The sequence below is a fragment of the Castor canadensis genome, chromosome 5 (assembly GCF_047511655.1).
Source record: "Castor canadensis chromosome 5, mCasCan1.hap1v2, whole genome shotgun sequence".
NCBI lineage: Eukaryota > Metazoa > Chordata > Mammalia > Rodentia > Castoridae > Castor > Castor canadensis.
The window spans coordinates 96,370,181-96,392,410 of record NC_133390.1 but is presented as its reverse complement, the minus strand read 5'-3'; the positions used below and the strand labels follow the sequence as shown (position 1 = coordinate 96,392,410).

The 22,230-nt window shown below is 34.5% G+C and overlaps 1 protein-coding gene across 2 annotated transcripts in view; it reads left to right on the top strand.

Annotated features, from left to right (window-relative positions):
* Ect2 (epithelial cell transforming 2) overlaps positions 1 to 22,230 on the top strand; it is a 69,867-nt gene that overhangs the window by 10,781 nt on the left and 36,856 nt on the right. For both annotated transcript variants that reach the window (XM_074073760.1, XM_074073759.1), the window contains 10 exons: positions 1,057 to 1,187; positions 1,333 to 1,448; positions 1,548 to 1,610; positions 2,961 to 3,183; positions 7,401 to 7,537; positions 11,486 to 11,605; positions 14,903 to 14,971; positions 16,515 to 16,625; positions 17,439 to 17,535; positions 20,595 to 20,676. In XM_074073760.1, the coding sequence (XP_073929861.1) occupies positions 1,057 to 1,187; positions 1,333 to 1,448; positions 1,548 to 1,610; positions 2,961 to 3,183; positions 7,401 to 7,537; positions 11,486 to 11,605; positions 14,903 to 14,971; positions 16,515 to 16,625; positions 17,439 to 17,535; positions 20,595 to 20,676 (1,149 nt within the window). The remainder of the gene's footprint in view (positions 1 to 1,056; positions 1,188 to 1,332; positions 1,449 to 1,547; positions 1,611 to 2,960; positions 3,184 to 7,400; positions 7,538 to 11,485; positions 11,606 to 14,902; positions 14,972 to 16,514; positions 16,626 to 17,438; positions 17,536 to 20,594; positions 20,677 to 22,230) is intronic.

Below are 22,230 nucleotides of genomic sequence, written 5' to 3'. Positions count from 1 at the left end.
GTAAGTGTTTAGAAATTCAGTAGTTCATTATGTGAATTCAATATTTTTTTTCACTATTTCTTTTTTCAACATATGCTGTGAAGATATATCCATGTGCCAAAAATTAAATTCCTAAGTTCGGCATGGTGCTAATGTCTGTAGTCATAGCACTCTTGGGGCGGGAGCAGGATGATCATGAGTTCACTATCAGTCTGAGCTTACATAGTAGCAGCTTAGGGAATAAAATAGAGGGTACAAACAAAAGAAAATTGAAAGGAATTTGAGGTATCTTTGGGTTTTACTTTGTGAAATAATTTTATCAAAACATTCTAAAATTATTAGGTAATACTTAATGCATCAGTGTATTTGGATTGTGTTGTATTTTCTCATTTTATGTTTGTGTGGTTCCATTTTAATTGGTGCTTGCAATTTAATACCTTGTTTTGCTAAGCTTTTCAACCTCATAATTCCTTGCTGGGACACTTCATTATGTAAGATGTCATGAAACTACAGAAACTCTAGAATATATATATAAAATTTCAAATATGCAGCAAGAATTTGAATTTTCTTTTTTTTTTTTGTGGTACTGGGGCTTGAACTCAGGGCCTACACCTTGACCTATTCCACCAGCCCTTTTTTGTGATGGGTTTTTTTCAAGATAGGGTCTCACCAACTATTTGCCTGGGCTGACTTAGAACTACGATCCTCCTGATCTCTGCTTCCTGAGTACCTGGTATTACACACATGAGCCACCATCACCCAGCTGAATTTGAGTTTTTTTGTAAAGGTTATCTATCATCACATTTTTTTGTTGGAAGTTACATCTAGGATGACTGACTTGAAGATGCATTTTTTTTTGGTAATGAGCCCCAAACCTCTTGCATGTTGAGCACAATCAACTACTGAGTTATAGCCCTGAAAAACTGAAGTTTTTGTAAGCATTTCAGGACCAAGATATGTTTTCAATAAAATACATTATGCTAAGACTTGAGATTTACTGTAGATTTGTAAATTGATATACCTAACTAATGGAATTATAAGTTAGATTGGTTTTAGAAAAGTGTATTTTGTTTTTAGGGATTTCCGTGCAGCAGTTGATGACTTTAGAAATGAATTTAAAGTTCCTCCATTTCAAGATTGCATTTTAAGTTTCCTGGGTTTTTCAGATGAAGAGAAAACCAATATGGAAGAAATGACTGAAATGCAAGGTAATATTTAGCATAATTTAAAAGTAATATTTATTTCATTTCCCAGGCCTGCCCAGTCTTTTTCTAAAGAAAGTACTTCTTTAGAGATTTAGGTTTGGAAATGAGTAGTTTGACTTACTTATGCTTGTATGCATTCCTCTTTTAGGAGGTAGCTATTTATCTGTTGGAGATGAAAGATGCACTCACCTCATAGTTGAAGAGAATACAGTCAAAGAACTTCCATTTGAACCTTCAAAGAAACTTTATGTTGTCAAACAAGAGGCAAGTAACTTTAGAATGAGATTTAAAAAAAAATATTACTGATAGTTTCTCTTATATGGTAAATTAAAGTGTTAATTAAAATATTTTTATCTCATCTAGTGGTTTTGGGGAAGTATTCAAATGGATGCACGAGCTGGAGAAACTATGTATTTGTATGAAAAGGTATGTTTTTGCCCCTTAGGTATTTGTTTTGTGAACCTAGTTGCATAAAAATAATACTTTTCTATCCAGATTATTTAGAGAACATGATATAAGTAGTTTACATGTCATTTCTTATGACAGTATATATATCATTTTTTATGACTTGTTTAGGGGTTTCAGAATAATTACACAAGTAATAGTCTTTGTGTAGATTAGATGACACTGCAATATAATGGATATTATGTTAATCTGATACATTCTGTGATAATTCTTGGTGATACTGCTATAAGCAGTAACATCTCTGTCTTTAGAAATTTATAAACTTAATGGAAAGGTGTATTTTCACACAGTTACAATGCCAAATAATGTATGTTATAATTGAGTAATGTATTCTACAGAGCCTCACTCTTTCTGAGAGTCAGCAGAATTGAAAGGGCCACATAAATGTTGAGCCAACATACTAATCTAACTAGGTAGAGTTAGAACAGCAGGTGGGAGAGGGTATGAAAGCTTGAGTGTATATTAAAATAGTAAGTAGTTTAGTATGGCTTTCAAAAAAGAATATGAGAAAGGCCAATGGATAAAACTTAATAGAGAGGCAGAATCAAGTTTTTAGTATGCTCAAGAGTTAGGGTTTTATTAATTGTGGATCACTGAAAAAATAGAAAGGTGGAAAAATGCATTAAAACAATGACTTTAATTGTAGAATGTAGACAAGGAAAATCCAGTCTTCCTGCTGGATCTTAAGGAAGAGCAATATTATTCACCCAAATCATAGCAGTCTTTTTGAGAAAATTTATTTCAATTTGGGACTTAATAATTTTGAGAGGAATAATGTATGAGGTATGGATTATTATTTCTCTATAAAATCTGAGTAGGTACCAGATTGCACTTTTGTTTTTAGACTTTTCTATTCTCAATGTAAGCCCTTAAAATTTAAAAAGTATGCTTTAGATTTAAGGAGCAAACTCTTATAATCAAGTGTTATTCAGCATATAGTGGAGAGTACCATGCCCAGACTAAATGCTTGGTCTCTTCCCTTGAGGAGTTTATGGACTAATGGAGGGGCAGACAGTAAACGCAAAAAGGTGAATATGTAATGATGATAGTGCTGGGGTTAGCCAATTAGTGTATAGTGGTCTCTTGATTGTTGTTTTACGAGGCTTCTGAAGTGCCAAGTAGCATATAGGATTGTAAAATTATTGTGCAAAATCCAGATTTTGTCATACTTACAAATATATATTTATGTAGTGGTTGCTTAGGCGGGTGCTCTACCACTTGAGCCATGCTCCAGTTCTACATTTTTCTCTTACTCCTGTCTCAGTAAAGAACCATGGAAATAAAATTGAGCTTTTGTGCTTTTGATTGCAGGCTAATACCCCTGAGCTCAAGAAATCAGTGTCACTGCTTTCTCTAAATACCCCAAATAGCAACCGCAAAAGACGACGTTTAAAAGAGACACTTGCTCAACTTTCAAGAGAGACAGATATGTCACCTTTCCCTCCCCGGAAACGCCCATCTGCTGAGCATTCCCTTTCTATAGGATCACTCCTAGATATCTCCAACACACCAGAGTCTAGCATTAATTATGGAGGTAATTCGCATTTGAAAAAACTTATCTTTAAAATTTAGTAGTATGCAGTAATTATTAGAATATAGATAAATGCTTACCATAGGAACTATGAAAGGCCTTGCCTTTAATTACTTTTGTTTTCATCAAGGAGAAAATACATGAAAAGCTAAGGATAATCTTTGACTGAATAAAGCTCTACATGCTTAGTGCATTTTATATTTTCTGTATTTATGATAAGGTTTTATTATCCCTATTTTACAAATGACTGAACTGAAGTACTAGGCAACTTTCTACCCCTGAGCCATAGTCCCAGTCTTTAATGCCTCTCTCTTGATTACCAGTATTTTTCTCTCTTGTTTTTAGTCTGCCAATAAGTAATATGTTCTAGATTTGAGAAACACAAAGTCAAAAGCTTCTTAATGCCATGAAATTCTCCACTTACTCATTTTTTTTGTTCCCTTTTGCATCAATATTTTCAAAGAATCACCTTTATCCATTAACTTTTGTTTCTCATTGTCTTTTCACCTCATTCCAATTGAGCTACAGCCCCTGCTACATAAAATTGTTTTTGCAGGGGAGACAGTTTAATGCAATCCATAGCATTCAACATATCAACAGCTACTTCTTCATGGACACATTTTTAACTCTTTTTGGCTTTTGTGGTACCACTTATCTCTCATTCTCCTTTGTGTAACTTTTCCCTACATCTCTCTAAATCTAAATGTTTTATGTTACTTCTGAGTCATTGTTTCTTTATTGTATTCTCTCTAAATGATCTCATTTAATTCCATAGCTTTAAAGAACTTTTATATTTGGATGACTCCTAAATTTGTCTTTTCTATCTAGCTGTCTACTTGAGATGTTCTTGTCCATGCCTGATAGAAATCTTAAAGTAACCAATTTGAATATTTGATTTACTTCTACCACTTTCAACTCCTTTATTCCTTTACCATCCTTCCTTTATCAGTCTATTCTATAAAAAAGTTCTCTTAGATGATTGCAGTGGTCTCTTAAATGATTTCTCCATTTCCATTTTTGTCTTTGCATGCAGCCTTATAGAAGGGTCTCTCTCTCTCTCTCTTTCTCTCTCTCTCTCTTTCTATATATCTATATATATATATGTGTATATATATATATATATATATTTTTTTAAGATCATGCCACTTCTCTGCTTTAAAGTCATTCAGTGGCTTTGTTAATACTGTATAGCTTTTAAGTTCCTGTGTATTCTTGCTATCACCTTCATGACCTACAAAGTCATGTGGTTTCATGCTATCCAATAATACTCTATAAATTTCACTTATTCTTCACATATTTTTAGCACACACGTACCTCAAAACTTTTCTAAATGCTCTCTCTTCCTGAAGGGAAACTTACTGGGTTCCCTAAAGTTAGATCCTATTCTATCACTTCTTCCTACTACCTTCCTTGCCTGGTTGTTTTCAGTAGTAATTATCATTGTTAGAAACTATATTTTTTGTTTACTTCTTTATTATTTGATTTGCTTCAACAGAATGGAAGATTTAAGAGAACAAGAACCTTGTCTATCTTATTCTCTGCTTTATTCTCAGACCTTAGTACAGAGTTGGTAGTCACTAAATACTCTTGGAAGGAATTAAAGTTAGCCAGAAAATTGATGTGAATTTGAGAATACAAAGAGGAACAAGTATGCAGATAATAGCATACAAATTGAGTCCTTAGAGAATATTGGGTCAGTCAGCTTTTTGGAGTAATAGTTAAATTAGAAAGTCTAACTGAGGCCTAATAGTAGATAAGTTTGAATCTTAGATTTACATGACTAAACTGTATATTGTCAACAAAGAATTTTAGAAACCTCTGAGTACTAGAGTAACAGGATAATTTTTACCAAATTATTCAGCAGAATAGTTGGAAAGTAGTTTGGAGACAACCAGACCAAGTAGTGTCTTATGGTGGCTTGGGCCATGAGATGGTAAGGCACTGAATCAGGATAGGTGTTGGTTGTAAAGAAAAAGGAAGAAACACTGGGAAAGTGTTGATAGATTGTAGTAATAGGAAGGGAATAAGAGAAGATGGAGGCAAAGTATGAATTTAGATGAAACAAACATTACCTTGGCTTAAATGATGTTTCTATTTTAGAGGAAGGTAGTGCAGTTTTAGAGAAATCCAGGTAATGTTAAGGTGGAAATGTCCAGTAGGCATTTGGAAAAATTGAGCCAGGTGCATGGGAGGAGGACTGTGATTAGATGATGTAGATCTGAAAACTTATTGGTTCCATACTTGTAATGGACAAGGGCGTAGGGTCGTAAGAACTGATGATAAAGAAGTAAAGCTTGAATATGCAGTTTAGGAAACAGAAGAAGGAAATAAACTATTGAAATAGATGGCACTAATGTTAGGTAGATACTCTAAAAAACAGAATCCCCAGTTTATAAATTCCTGCTTAGACAGAATATAATAAAGTTAGATCAGTGTATTTCAGTTTTTTCCCCATTAAAGTACCCCCATTGAAGTATACAGCTATGGAACTGGTGTAGTAGCCAAGGAGAATAGTTGGAAACTATTTCAACTGGTAGCCTGAAATCTTGTATGGGCAAGTGGGAAATTTTATCTTTATAAAGAGCTTAGAATTTCATAGTACACATTATTTTAATATAAAAATATCTAAAATTATTTATCAAAGTAAAAATTGATATGCCGGGAATATATTTCTAGTTTTGTTTTTTTTTTTCCATTCCTCTTTTATGTTATACACTCCTTTTCCTATTAAAAACTTGCCATTAGGAGATGTGGTATGTAACACCAGTTATTCTAACCATACTGATAGTGAGAAAATATTTTGAGCTTTTATGAAATTTATTTCATGATGTACATATAAAATATACTAATGCATCTTTTTTCCACTCTCATTGGACTGAACATTGTATATTTTGTTAAGGAACTTGGAACTAACAAAGAATTTTTAGTTAATGTTGGGTATTCTTTGAAGGGGGAGCTTCTTCCATATGTATATAAAAAGTTTCCCATTATAATTTTGTGATTATAACAACTTTTTCCTTTTTTTAAACATATTTTTGCACGTTTCTTAATTTTTTGAGTTCTCTGAATCCTTTTTTTCTTTATCATTTTTACATTTATTTACATGCTCATTTTATTATTTTAGATTTACAAAGACTCCTATACAGATTCTCTAAATGGAATTATTCTGTTATGTTTGCTTTAGATCATTCAGTTAATAATCTCTTTTCCTATATGCCACCCCCTCAACAAATGCACACACATTTTTTTATGTTTATACTATTTGAGAATAAGTTGCAGGCATGATAATCCTTTAGCTCTAAATACTTAAATGTCTGTCCCAAAATATAAGGGCATTTCTTTTCTTTTTTTTAGTGGTGCAGGAGATTGAATCATGCATGCTGGGCAAGTGCTGTACCACTGAGCTATATCCCCAGCCCCTTTTGTTTTGAGGTAGGGTCTCACTGTGTAGCCTAGGTTGGCCTTGAACTTGAGACCCTCCTGCCTCAGACTCCTGAGTGCTGGGATTATAAGGTCTGTGCCAACATATCCTGTGTAGGGGGCATTTCTTAAAATATCGTGTTACGATTACCGTAAGGAAGAAATCAACATAAATAGGGTGAATGACTGTACATTTCAGGTTTCTTTAGTTGTCTTACTAATGAATGTCCTTTTTAGCAAAATAAAGTTCACTTTTTTTGGTCTAGATCTTACATTGTTACCACTTTCTAGTTTCTTATAATCTGGAACATCCTTTTTTTAATGACCTTGATATTTTTGAAAAGTATAGGCCGCTGTAGTAGGATGTGTACAATTTGAAATTAATGGTATTTTTGGCCATTTATATTTTTCTGGCCTTATCCTTTGCAGATATTTTAGTTTAATAAAAATCTACGCTGGGGAGTGGTTCAGGTGGTAGAATGCCTGCCTAGCAAGCATGAGACCTTGAATTGAAACCCTACTACCTCCAAAAAAAAAAAAAATATAGGGAAAAGAAGTGATAAATGGTTTTTGAGGGGAAGATGGCCCAAATAGTGTATTCACATGTAAGTAAATGTAAAAATAAAAATTAAAAAAAAAAAATCTACATGGTTAATGTATGTAATAAAATCTATATAGTGCTATATTTATAAGAGCACGTATTCCCTGCTTGCTTCCTTCCCCCTTTTCTGTTAAGTGTGTAGTGTTTTGTACTTAGATCTGACTTCCAATTAAATGTTTCTTCCTTTTTATGCTTTCAGAAACACCTAAGTCTTGTACTAAGTCTTCTAAAAATTCTACTCCAGTTCCTTCAAAGCAGTCAGCCAGGTGGCAAGTTGCAAAAGAGCTCTATCAGACTGAAAGTAATTATGTGAATATATTGGCAACAATTATTCAAGTAAGTGTTTGATTATAAAAAGGTTTTCATTGTTCCTAAGTACAAAATCCAAGAGATTCTGCCCCACCACAGTGTTCTCCCTTCTATATTTTAGTGATTTGCTTTTTAATTTTTATTATTTCTATTATATATATGTTTTCTTTTGAGAAAGGGTCTTGCTGTTTCACCCAAGCCCTCCTTAAACTTGCTGTGTAACCTGCTGGACTTGAACTTGAGATATTCTTGCCTCAGCCTCCTAGTGCTGGGATTACAAGTGTGTACCACAGTGCTCAACTGTATTTTTTTTTTTAAATATTATTTTGTTTGTTTGTTGGCTTAATGGCTGGGGATATAGCTGAGTGGTAGAGTGCTTGCCTAGCATAGGAAAGGCCCTGAGTTCAGTCCCCAGCACTGTACACACACACATACCATACGAACAAACCCAAACCAAAATAAAAGATATTTTTTTGCAAGAAAATTATGTGAGTATAATTTAAACATAGATGTTATGAATGAACATATATGACCAAAACAGTTGTTAAGGCAGTGCCATACCTACAGTTGTAACTTTATTCATCCAGAAATAACATCTTCTTTTTAAATTAATGACTTAAATCCTTAATAGGTGATTTTAGAGCTGATCAAGTTTGATTCAGAACTTCGCAGTTCCTTTTTGTTAACCTGAAACAATTAGAGATTAGTCAAAGAAAAATGATTGGGAATAGCAAAGCATTGTTATAATATGCATGCCATGGTAAACTACCAGTATATTCAAAGGAATCAGATGGAGGCAAAGGCAAAACTGCGGAGGATTGTGTCATATTCTTTGAATCACTAATGCTTGGCCCTGATGATTAATTACAGGGGTGTTGGTCTGAGTTCACTGGAGAATTGTTTTCATAAAAGTACTTTTTTATTTTTTTGCAGTACTGGGGTTTAAACTTAGGGACTTGTGCTTGCTAGGCATGTGCTCTACCACTTGAGCCACTCCACTAGCTAAAAGTACTTTTTGTATAAGGTTGTGATGACCTCTATACAATCTTGTAGTTTTGGTTGAGTATGTTGTGTTAGTTACTACACTAGTTTACTTTTTTTTGGTTAGGTTTGACAAGTTTTTTCATTTGGATTCTTACAACTTTCATATTTAGAAGTGGTAGAAACCTTCTAAAAAGTATGTGTTCCATAGTCATTGCTTTATTTAATACTGTATACATGTGAAAAAAAGATTAAACAGTAGTAATGAAGTTCAGCAATGTTGCTGTAAGCTATTGTTTTAGTAGTCCTTTCTTTTTTTTTTTTATTGTTTTATTATTCATATGTGCATACAAGGCTTGGGTCATTTCTCCCCCCTGACCCCACCCCTTCCCTTACCACTGACTCCGCCCCCTCTCTCTGCCCCCCACCCTCTTAGTAGTCTTTTCATGTGACACATGAAATAGGCAGAGGTTAAATCATAAATGTTTAACTCAATGCTTGCCTATTGGTAAAATGTACTATGATTATTTCTGAAGACAAACAGTAGTTCTAATGAATCCTTATAAAATAAAATTGAAGAAAGAATAAACTGGAATTCATGGTTCCAAAAGATGCAAAATAAGACATTATTTTGAAATCTTTGGAAAGAAGGAATAAGTTTATTTTAGGTAATGAAAAAGATAGTTTGATGTACCTGCAAGAAAATACAAGAAAATGAAGGAAAGGCCACCAGACTTAACATTTGAATAGAAAAATGATAGGTAGCTTCTGATTTGGGTTAGTGGGATTTTTTCTTAATCTTTTTTGTTCAATGATGTAAAAACTTGTAGAATCACATGTAGACTATGACAAGGGCTCAGTTTTGTAAGAGTAACAGTTATGAAACAACTAGAAAATGTAAGCCCAAGAAAAAGATCAACAAATGCCAATTGCTGTATTCGCTTAGTCTTTGACCTCAGGGATTTGCACTTATAAAGCAGGCGCTTTACCACTTGAGCCACAACTCCAGTCCATTTTACTCCGGTTATTTTAGAGATGGACTTTTGCAAACTCTTTGCCCCAGTTGGCCTTGGACCATAATTCTTCCAATCTCAGCCTCCTAAGTAGCTAGGATTACGGATGTGAACCACCTTTGCCAAGCTTATTTGAATCCTTACAGTGACTCATTAAGGTTTTATCAAATGGCCTTTTGTTTTGCTTGCACCATTGATAAAAGGCATGAATGGAAAAGCTTCTGTCTTGGTGGACATAGAGTTATTCTTCAGTTAATTTTTTGTTTAGAAGTTGTCAAGGTTTTATGAGGCCTTCTGTTATATTAAACTTGTTTTAAGTCAGCTTTGCTCTTTTTTCTCAAGGGAAATCATCCTAGATGAATTTCTTACCAAGGTTTTCATAGTGAGCCAAAATGTGGTTGAGCAGCAGAAAATTCCTTTAGCATATACTATTTGCTGGTAGTATTTATTATCTAGAAATGTAAATCCTTTCAGGCCATGGTAAAATGCACTGAAGTTTCAGAATTCTAATTTGCTTATCAATTAAAGTCACCAAAACTCCTTTTTTAAAGGACCGTGAAATTAGAGTGGAGACAAGTTTCATACTGCTTTGCTTAGTATAAACTCATCAAAGGTTTATTGAAGGAGTGTGACCTATATTCATGATAGTGCTTTTCTCTCTATTTCTGTGCAGGACCTTGTGTATGCTAGGCAGGTGCTCTGTCAGTGAGCTACATCCCCAGCTCAATGGTAGTGTTCTCTTTAAGTTGTGTTTTAGGACTAGTGTTTTAGTTTTTGGAATTTGATTTGAAGTAACTTAATACTAATGTAGCCTCTCAAATTCATGAATGTCTACAAACAAACTTTTTTTTTTTTTTTTGAGGCAGGGTCTTGCTGTGTAGTCTAGGCTGGCCTGTGAACTCTCAATCTTCCTGCCTCACCCTCCCAACTGCTGCGTACATCCCAGATAAAGTCCATTCTTCCATCCTACTTGAAGAAATGAAGAGTTTGAGAGAGAGAGAGGGAGGGAGGAGAGAGAGAGAGAGAGAGTATGTATGTTTAAGTGAGTGAGTTTTGGAGAACATAATGGATTGTAGAATTTTTGCTCCTAAAGTTTTTTCTTGTTACATTTGGTGCTGGAGCCTGAGCTAGAATCTCATGCATGCTAAGTATGTCTACCGCCGAGCTTACACCCCCAGCTATACTACTGAAGATACTGAACAGTTCTTAGTTTTTGGTGGTACTGGTCATGTGCTCTCTCACTTGAGCCTCCAACCTTTTGCTTTAGTTATTCTTCAGATAGGGTCTCATGCTCTTTTTTGCCCAGACCTGCCTTGAACTAAGATCCTCTTGTCTGTGCTTCTTGAGTAGCTTGGTTTACCGGCAGGTACTGCATGTCCAGCTTGTTCTTTGAGATCAAATCTTTATAACTTCTTTTGCCAGGCTGGCCTCCTATCTCTGCCTCTCAGGTCGCTAGGATTTATAGATGTGATCACTGTGTGTGGCCAGCCTGGGATCATATCTGAAAAATAAGTAAAGCACAAAGGGCTCTGTGAAAGACTCAAGTGGTAAATGCTTGTCTAGCAAGTGGAGGCCCTGAGTTCAGACTTCAGTATTGCCTCCGTAAAGGAGGGGCATTTATGAATGCATATGCAAAGTGTATAAGTATATGACTAGAAAAGTTTTAAATGTAGGGAGAGTATTTTTCACTACCTTTAAAAAATTTTTTTTGTGGTACTAGGGTTTGAACTCCAGGCCTATGCCTTGAGCTACTTCACCAGCCCTTTTTTGTGATGAGGTTTTCTCAAGATGGGCTGGCTTCTACCCTCAAGCCTCCTGATCTCTACTTCCTGAGTAGGTAGGATTATAGGTGTGAACTACCGGTGCCTGGCAGCTACCCTTTTCCCTTTATCAACAGCTCATCTCTCCTTTATCACTGTTATATTTTAGCTCTTTTCCCTTTTCCTACAGTCTACTTAAACTAGTCTTTTTTTAAAATAAGTTATTTCAGGTACCATTAGAAGAGGAAGGACAGCGTGGTGGACCTATTCTTGCACCAGAAGAGATTAAGACTATTTTTGGCAGCATCCCAGATATCTTTGATGTACACACTAAGATAAAGGTAAATTTGTAGATGTTACATTGGTTGTATTTTTTTTTTTATTGTTCATGTTTTATGTTTACTATTAGCTAAATAAGACTTTTGTTGTTTTTGCAGCATTCAGGGTCAAACCCAGGACCTTATACATAGTAGGCAAATGCATAACCACCAAGCTACATCTTTGGCCCTATATAAGTTGTACATAAAATTTGTTTTAAGACAGATTTCTCTGTGTAGCTCAAGCTGACCTAGAACTTGTGATCCTTTTGCCTCAGTCACCAGAGTGCTGGGATTATAGATTTATGCTACTGTACCCAGCTGTACCTCAAACTTTTGATCCTTCATTTGTTTCTTGAACCACTTGTCTTTGTTAATGTTTTCTTAATGTTTGCCTGTTTTGTGATGCTATTAATCATAAAAATAGGAATTAAGACTTTGTGAAGTCTTTTCTGTAAAATGTGTGGATACTAGTATTATTTGTCTTATTTTTCTGCTGTCATTGCTCTTGGGTTTGTTTGTTTTGTTTCAGTTTGTTTGAAAAAAGGTAAAGCTGTATTGGTCCTAGAGGTCATTTAATTTGCTTCTGTATTTGTAGGCAGCTAAATGTGAAAAACAAAATGCAAAGTTACTTTCTTTTCAATGATTTTCCTTTGATAATGGATCCATGATTTCCAGGTATCAGTCTTTTATTTTTTAAATTTTTTTTCTCATTTTGTTTTTAACTTTTTTATTACCATTTTGTACTGGGGGTGCATTGTGACATTTACAAAAGTTCTTGCAGTGTTTCATAGGTGAATTTAGTTTTCCATTTTTCTCCTTTATCTCCTTTCGCCCCATTCTTAAAATAGTTTCATCAGGTCTCATTTATCCATTTTCATATGTGAATACATAATATTTCTACCATATTCATGCTCCTATACCCTTTCCTTGTTATCAGTCTCTTTGGTGAAGTAATTTTTGGGCAGGTGTAGCCGAACTTTTTTTTTTTGAGATACGGCTTTTCAGAGTAGGAAATTGAGGTACATATAAGTTTGGAAACTTGTCCAAGACTAAGAAGCCCTCGAACCAGTATTTAAGCCTCAGGAGTCAACACCAGTATCCCTACATTATATTGCCCTAAGGCTAGACTGACTTAAAATATTTTTCTTCCTTTTTTTTCCTCTCAAGTGGAATAAAGTTGAGCTTTCCTCATGCTTGAGGTATTACTCATTTACGTTCTCATTTATGTTGTCAAAGTGGCATCTATCAAAAGTACTTCTCTCCTTTTTAAGCTTTTCTGAATCTGCTAGTATACATGACAGTAGTTCCTAAATTGTTTGGTCTCAGGATTCCTTTTTATTCTTAAAAACTGGGAAACTTTTGTTTATATTTGTATGTTGTATTTAAAAATTTTATACATTCTTAAGTTAATTTTTTTGTACAACTTTATTGCTGTACATAATTAACACATACACATTGTTATTTATTAACTTTCTATGTGGTAGAGTCATCACTATAAATGTTTCAGAACATTTCTCTTTCTACCCTCAATAAGATCCCTGTTTCCATTTATAGTTAATTCCCATTCCTAGCCCCAGCAATCAGTATTCTCTTTGTCTCTGTGAATTTGCCCTTTCCTGGGCATTTCATATAAATGCATATATATATAGTATATGGATTTCTTGTATTTGTCTTCCCCTTAGCATGTCTCTTTTTTCCTTGTAGAGAATATGTTCTATATTAAAATGATTGTTATTTTATACAATGTGTGAAAAAACATATACCTGTTTCTTTTTTTATTACCGTATTGTTGTATTGGTGGTACATTGTGACATATACAAAAGTGCTTACAATATAGTTTAGTTAAATTCACTCCCTCCATCATCTCCTTTACGCCCCTACACCCCCAATCCCTGGAATAGCTTCAACAGGTCTCATTTTTTCATTTTCATACATGAGTGCATAATATTTCTACTATATTCACCCTCCACACCCTTTCCTTATATCCTCCCCCTCCCACTGGTACCAACCTCCCCCCCCCACAGGACCTGTTTTACCTTCCAGTTCTCCGGTTTTGATTAAAGACATTTTTGTTTAAGAATGCTATACAAGGAGTTTGATTATGACATTTCCATGTGTATATACTATCCTGAATTGGTTCATCCCCGCCATTTTTCTCCTTTCTACATTAATTGCCTTCTTTTGTTGATTTCAGCAGGGTTTTTTTTTTTACTTGGTGTACTGGGGATTCAACTCAAGGCCTGCACCTTGATCCACTGCACCAGCCCTTTTTTGTGATAGGTTTTTTCAAGGTGGGGTCTCAAACTATTTGCCTGGGCTGGCTTTGAACTGAGATTCTCTTGGTCTTTGCCTCCTGAGTAGATAGATTACAGGCGTGAGCTGTTGGTGCTAGGCTCTTGGGATGTTTTTGACATTCATGTATGAATGCATGTTAGTTAGTACCTTGTTCCTTTTTATGTATTCATTTTCCTCTCAGTGCTTGTGATTGAGCACAGGGCCCTACTCATTTAAGCATTTTGTTCCTTTTATTTGAGAATCTCTGGTATAAAAGCTTATTGATTGATTTTTTTACTTTAGAATCACTTTCAATTAGGGCATATCATTTCTTGGCATGTCATTTTATCATCTGATAAGTTTTTTTTTAATCAATCTTATAATAAATATTTTCTAAACTTTTTCAAATATGTAATATTTTATAGTGACTATGAGGAGTTTTATAGACCAGGGATTAGGAAACTGGTTCATGGGCCAAATCTAGACCACAGCTTGTTTTACTACAGAGTCTTACTAGAACACAGCCACACTCATATGCTTATATATTGCCTGTGGCTCCTTCTACTCTGTAGAGTTGAGTAGTAATGACAGAAAACATACGGCTTTAAAATATTTGCCATCTGTGTCTTTAGGTAAAATTTACTGTTTTAGGCTATAGTTTTAATGACTCATGTTAAATAAGATGCTGCAGCAGCAGGATTTTTAAAGTAATTAATAATTCCAATGAGCTTTATAGTTAATAAGATAAGTTATCAATCTATTCCATCATTTTGGACAAGTTATCAATCTATTCCATCATTTTGGGACATTAGGCTTTCTGACTTGATGCTGTTTATATTTTCTTAATTATTTTTCAAAGAATATGTTGTTTGTAGACAAAAAATTCATGTTGAGGAGAAAGAATGGAATATTATTTTTCACATCAAGTTAAGACACTTTGTAAAGGCTTCTTTCCAATGAGTATCTTGGAAATACTATAAGATGTTTGAGGAGCTATAAAGTTAAATGTTAAATTTTAAATGTTTTAAATGCTGTCTATTTCAGGATGACCTCGAAGACCTTATTGTTAATTGGGATGAAAGCAAAAGCATTGGTGACATCTTTCTTAAATATGTAAGTATTTTAGTCCTGCTTTAGGTTAGTATCTCGAGGACTGACACAGAAGAAAATTTACTTGTATAAATGTGAGAGGTTTTACAACTTTGATATGATTGTGTTCATAAAATATATCGTTGTTGTTTTTGACTGTTGAAAAATGCTTCTGATAACACAAACTTAATATAAGATCATCATTAGAAGAGCACTAATTGTCTCACTGTGCTGTAGTCATTTTACTATATATCAAATTATTTACCAGCCTAAATCCTCACAGATTAATGATTTTATTGAACCCTTGTATGTATTTTTTCTTTTTTCTTAGTTGAAATCATTTTTTGCTGTCATGTCTGTTTCTGCTTAAAGGCTTCTAATGAATTGGTTCAAATAGCTTGGATTGTGTAGCTCAGTGCCTAACATGCATGAGGCCTTGGGTTTAGTCTCTAGCACTAGAGGAGTATCCTTTAAAAAGAAATGCTAGGTGTGGTGGTTCACATCTATAATCCAAGCACTTGGGAGGTTGAGGGAAAAGGAACACATGTTTGAAGCCAGCCTGGGTTATATAGCAAGACCTTGTCCCAAAAAAAAAAAAAAAAAAAAAAAAAAGGAAAAAGAAAAATGAACCACATAGCTTAAGTTTATAAAATATGTTCATTTTGATATCATGCTGGGGAAAGGATTTACTGTATAAGTTTTTTTGAAATCTCTTTGAGTAGGATTTCTAAGTTTTAGTGTGCTTTATGTTCTGGAGACATACTACTATTGTTTTTTGGAGGTCTCTCCCTAACTTCCTTTCCATATAATCTCATAGATTTTTTTTTTCTGGCTGGTTGAAAATTCCAAATATGCAGATTATTACCACATAGTTTTTTGATGCCTGTGAATGTCCTCAACTACCCAAGACAATTTTCCTTTTCTTTCTTTCTTTTTTTTTTGTGGTAATGGGACGTGAACTCAGGGTCTGCACCTTGAGCCACTCCACCAGCCTTTTTTTGTGTTGGATATTTTTGAGATAAGGTCTAGTGAACTATTTTCCTGGGCTGGCCTTGAACCACCATCCTCCTGATCTCTGACTCCTGAGTAGCTAGGATTATAGGCATGAGCCACTGGCGCCTGGCAAATTTTCCTTTTCTGTTTGCATTTTGGGGTAATATAATTGGTCTTTTAATAAATAATTGGTCTTCAATGAATAATCACATACTTTTATGTTCTGTATAGATCAGCTCTAATATAATTAATATATTCTGAATTTCAAAATTGTATCTTTGTGTTTTTGTCAATATAATAAGCTTTCTAAGCCTTTCTTTAGGGGTTTTTAAAACTTTAGGCTATCTGTAACAATTGATGCACTGTGTATAGCAACTAACTCTTTACTGAGAAGTTTATAGTATCTATTTGTGCAATTGATTTGTGAAGAAACTCGTTTTAAAATTTTCTTACGCAAGATTTTTTTCTTTTGCATATGCAATATGCCAGATTGTGACCATTGACTATTTGGCAAACTTTCATTTGTAAGGTAACCTGTGTAACAAGTTGTTTGTTTTCCCTTTCTTGTTCCTAGTCCAAAGATTTGGTGAAAACATACCCTCCTTTTGTAAACTTCTTTGAAATGAGTAAGGAAACAATTATTAAATGTGAAAAACAGAAACCCAGATTTCATGCTTTTCTCAAGGTAATATACATTCCCCCCTCCCCCTTTTTTTTTTTTTTGAAACTACTGGGGTATGAACTCAAGGCTTTGCACATGCTAGCCTAGCACTCTACGACATTTCTTTCAAATAGATCTGAGATAATTTCTGAAGGAATTCATTAAAATAACAAAATAAAAAATAAATTATAACTTTGACAAAATTGTATCCATGTAAGAACACCTCAGATTGGTGGAGTGGCTCAAGTATGAGCCTGCCTAGCAAGTGCAAGGCCCTAAGTTCAACCCCCAGTATTGTCAAAACAAAAGAAAACACCTTAACATTATTTCTTAATTTTAGTTATACCTGTGTGTGACAGTGGTAACTTCACAAGACTTGGTATGTTATGAGCAGAGGCCAAAAGACAGTTGAGTGAATGAAAATGTTGTGTGTGGTTATTTAAAAAAGAAAAAAAAGTTTTTAATTCTCAACATGGTTTGCGCTTAATGATATTTTTCCCTTGCTAGTATCTTAGTTTGTCCGATCATGTCAGCACAATTAATAATTTCAAACTTTTCCTTGTGAATGATACAGACTTAGGAGAGAGACTTAGGATATACACAGGTGTGTAGAGGAGTTCATTTTCTATGTCAGTTGTTGGCCTTTGCTGGCCAGGAGTGATTTCAGGCCCAGAAAAATGATTTAATTGTGATGATGTACCAGAGAGCAGCTGCTATCCACCTCTTCTCTATTAGTCTTGTCAAGGACACTAATGATAATGTGGGATTTAATAATGCAGGCTGTCTAATTTTTGCAGAAAATTTAGCATAATTTTTGAATAAATGAATTCCTTTCAGATAAACCAAGCTAAGCCAGAATGTGGACGGCAAAGCCTTGTCGAGCTTCTCATCCGACCAGTGCAGAGGTTACCCAGCGTCGCTTTACTTTTAAATGGTACTTGTCTCATCTCTTTTCACAGTACTTTAGATATTTTTATGGAATAGTTTTTTCTTAAGGAGTTAGGTTTTATTTTATTTAGATTTTAGCATGAAAGTTTATCTGTCTTTTACATAGAAAACATCTTCATGATAATCTTAAAAGGTAGTCACCCTATGCTACAAAAAAATTCAGTCTTGGCTGAAATACCCCTCTTCTGATATCAACAGTGTTGATTAGTATTGTACCCTTTGTTTTTCCACTTGAAAAAATACTGTATCTCATGGTGTGTCACTAATTCAAAATCAATTTGTATCCAAGTAACACAGAATTTACCCACAAAATCATAATGATTCATGTGTCCCATGAATTTTAGGAAAGTTTTGTATACTTGGTTTTTATACTTAGAGCTTTTGTGTATGTGTGTTAGATTGTTCAGTATACTCTTGAAATCTATATTTTTACTTACTGATTTATTTTTAGAGCTTAAGCCTACAAATATCAGTTAAAGAGAGTTTCATTGTGTAGTTTTTATGAACACATTTTGTGTCTAGTTTTAGCAAAGCATATATACATTCACTTATACTTAGTTTGGTTAAAGTAGTGAGTATTATTAGGACAGTGTCAGTTTGTAATTATATTTTTAAAAGTTAAAGTAAGAAAGCTAAATTACAAACAGAAAAAAAATTCTAAGCTAAGGAATTTTGAGGCAGGCACTATGGTGCGTGCTTGTAATCCCAGCATTCGGGAGGCTGAGCAAGAGGATCAAAAGTTCAAAGCTAGTCTGGGCTACATAGTGAGACCCTATACAAAATAAAAAACAAAGATAGAAAAAAAAGAAAAACACAGAATTTTGATGTCTAAACTTAATATGAACAGCAGATAAGGAGGCTAATTTTTTGACTGTTTAACCTATTATTTTTCTGTGAACTATTTTGGTTAGTATGAATTGTAGTACTGATTTGAAAATTGGTGATTTTTTTTTCTTTAAGATTATCCATGGAATTGAGAATTAGTATAAAATGATTCCCCACTCTCTAAAACTTATTCTGTTTTTAGATTATGACAATACTTAAATAGTCAAACCCTCAAGTTTCTAAAACTTTCATTTTTTCCAATATGATTATTGTTTCACTAAATGCTTTCTTTAAGTAGAAGTCTGTCAGATGTCACTGACTGAAATGAACTTGACTTTTAATTTTTTTTTTAACTGTTATTCCACATAAAAGATTAGATTCACAGGGTACTAGATTGAATATAAATTCGTTAGGAATGTGTCAGGCATGCCATAGAGGTCACAGTAAACAGCCTGGATAAGAAGATTGGACATGTTAAACATGAGCCTCTAAAAGAAAAAAGCTTGCTTACGGGCATCAAATGTGCTCTGTGAGGGGTCATGGGTTCCAATATGAAATATAAAATATTTAAGGGTTTATGAACTAATTGAGGATCATATACGAGGATTATTCAGCACTATGGAACTTGAGGAATCTAGGGGTCCCCAAATGTTATTAGAGAGCAATTGAGATAATAGTAAAAAAATGTATGGAAATAACACAATTGTAAATAGAGGTTTTTTTTGGCTGCTGGTGCTTGGCCCTTGCCTTACACATTTTAGGCAAGCGTGGTACCTCTGAGATTTCCAGTTCTTGATTTCTTTTTTGTTTGTGTGGTACTGGAATTTGAACTCAGGGCTTCATGTTTACTAGGCAGGCACTCTACCACTTGAGCTACTCCACCAGGCCTTTTTTGTGTTGGGTGTTTTCAAGGTTGCAAAGTTTTTGTCTAGGCTGGCTTTGAACTGAGATCCTCCGATATCTGCCTCCCAAATAGCTAGGATTATAGACATGAGCAGCCAGTGCCCAGCCAGTTCTTGATTTTATGAGACAGGGTCCCAGTATATATACCTAATGCTGGCCTTGAACTCAAGAGCCTCCTGAATGCTGGGATTACAGGCCTGTACCATCATGCTTCCTTATTGAAAACTTGTTTAAGTAAAGGTAAGATGTTATCTTTATATATATTTTTGGTAGCACTGGGATTTTGTGTCCCGTCCTGCAGGACACATCAGTGTGGGTAGCGAACCTAGAAGGGGAAGAATGAAGGGACAAGAGACACGAAGGAGACAGCAAGACAGGAGTTCTGATCAAGCTGCAAAATTTTATTGTTCACACAGGGGTATTTATGTGATGAGGGAGTGAGGGGTATGACGAGGTGCAGGCTGGTTGGCTGGTTCTGCTATAGGACTTCTGATAGGGTGCACGTTCGCGCCTGCGGCAAGGTAAATTCCCAGAAGAGAAGCAGGGACGGCGCCATCTTGTGCTGGAGATGGAGAAGTTGGGCGGGTGGTGCCATACCGCAGGGTATTTGCATGAACACAGGATGTTCAGAGAAATGCAAGATGTCCCAGGAAGACGAACAACCGCAAAATGTTCCAGGGCAAGGTCAAGACAGAATGGCTCACAAAGGGAGCCTTGTCTCTGACAATTTTGAACTTAGGGCCTCACACTTGCTAGGCAGTAGTTTCTTACCACTGGCCCTCAGCCAACCCTAGATGTTATCTTTAAAGCAATGAACATATATCAAGATAAACAGAATTTTAGCCAGGCACCAGTGGCTCACACCTGTAATCCTAGCTCCTCAGGAAGCAGAGATCAAGAGTATCTAGGTTCAAACCCAATCCCAGGAAAATAGTTCTTGAGACTATGTTGAAAAAGACCCATCACAAAAAAGGGCTGGAGTGGCTCAAGTGGTAGAGCACCTGCCTAGCAAGCATAAGGACCTGAGTTCAAACCTCAGTGCCACCTCCCCCAAAAACAACGCAACAGAATTTTTAAGACTTTGATGGAAAACAATTTTTCTTTTCGTAGTACTGAACCAAGGAATTCATGAATGGTACACAATCACTCTACCACTTGAGCTTCACCCCTAACTAGCCCTTTCTTTTTATTTTGAGACAAAAGGTTACTTTGTTTTTGTCTAGCCCCTGCCTCCCAAGTAGCAGGGATTATAGTTATGCACCATCATGCTTGACTTGAATTATTTTTAATCATTGAAAAAACATTTTATTATGACAGATCTCAAGAAGCACACAGCTGATGAAAATCCTGACAAAAGCACTTTAGAAAAAGCTATTGGATCACTAAAAGAAGTAATGACGTGAGTGCATTATTTCAATTTTTTATTGTTCCTTAGATTTAGAATAGAGTCAATGTATTAGTCATTAATAGAAAAATATCAATAGCAAATTTTTGGAACATAATACCTAAATTATTTTTCTAGTACTATATTTATACATTAAAAAGATGAAAAGTATTATAGGAATATGTTGAACAAAATATTTCCGAAATCATAAACTATCAAGTACAGAGAGCAATTTTCAAGTTCAGAAACTTGAAAATGTTCTAAATGCAAAAATAGACATTTTCTTTACATACCTCCAGCCATAAGCATCTTACTGTTTTCACATTAATATTAATTACTTAGATGTAACTTGGAAAGTTGACAATGGTGAAATAAAAAGAAAAGGTTTATAATACTTTTTTCACTTAATTTTTTTCTTACCTAGAATTTTATGGAAGTAAATGGCACCATTGATTGGAAGTGTATTAAAATTAAAAACTCAATGAAATTGATTTAGAGAGCTTGGTTATTAAACTTAGACTGTTGACCATAGGTCTAAGTTGAAAACCTTGGTCTGTTCAGAAGTGATCTTTGAGTGGAAAACCTCTGTTGCCATCAGGTCTTTTGCCTCATGGAAAGCAGTTAACTCAATGTATCTTAAGACATTTGATTAAATGATTTTTTAGATTCCATGGGTGCTTTTTTATGAAATCCTTTCTTAAGATGGATGCAAGTTTTTACTGTACTAGAAGTTTTACTATCTTATGGAGAGAAGATCTAACAGAGACCCCTCTCTCAAATGAGAGAATAAGGCTCAAATGAACTAACATCATCATTTGTGGATGCTGAAAGGTTATGTAGATACATTTTTTTTGTTTCCTTTTCTTTTTTTTGATTATGTCCTTTTTCAATGTTTCACCAGCCAGCTTTCATCATTTTGATTTGCTATCCTGACAAAGGATAATAATTTTGAAGCAGTGATAATTGTCTTTTTTTCCAACCCTATTTAAAATACTCTACTATACAGTATTTCAACAAACTTTATGAAGTAGGCAGTAATTGTTTACATACTTTTATAAAAGAGAAAAGCTGAGAGGTTTTAATTTGCCTAGTTTACCTGGTAAGTGAGTGGAATGCTCTTAACAATTAGCTTATGCTATTTGTTATTTATGTATAAAAGTTTTGGTAAACATGATAAAGTAATAGGTTATTTTTAACAGTAGGTATTATAGTAGCTAGTAGTCTAATCATTTGACCAGCTACCTCCTTTAGAATAGTGTCAAACTGGCTGCTATAGGAATAATAAGCCCTACAAGGCACTATAAGGCAGATGATTAAAGAGATTTCTTTTGCTTTCAGCATTATTTGAATTTGTTCAGAATTTATTTACCCTAAGTGTCTTGCTTATAGTGGATTTTCAAAAAATGTTGAATTACGGGAACTGTTTTTTATAGTGCTGAGAAGAATGTATATTCTGCAGCTGTTGGATAGAATATTCTGTAGATGTCTATTCAGTCCATTTGATCTATGGTGCAGTTTAACCCTGAGGTTCCTTTGTTGATTCTTTTTTCTGGATGATCTATTTTTTGA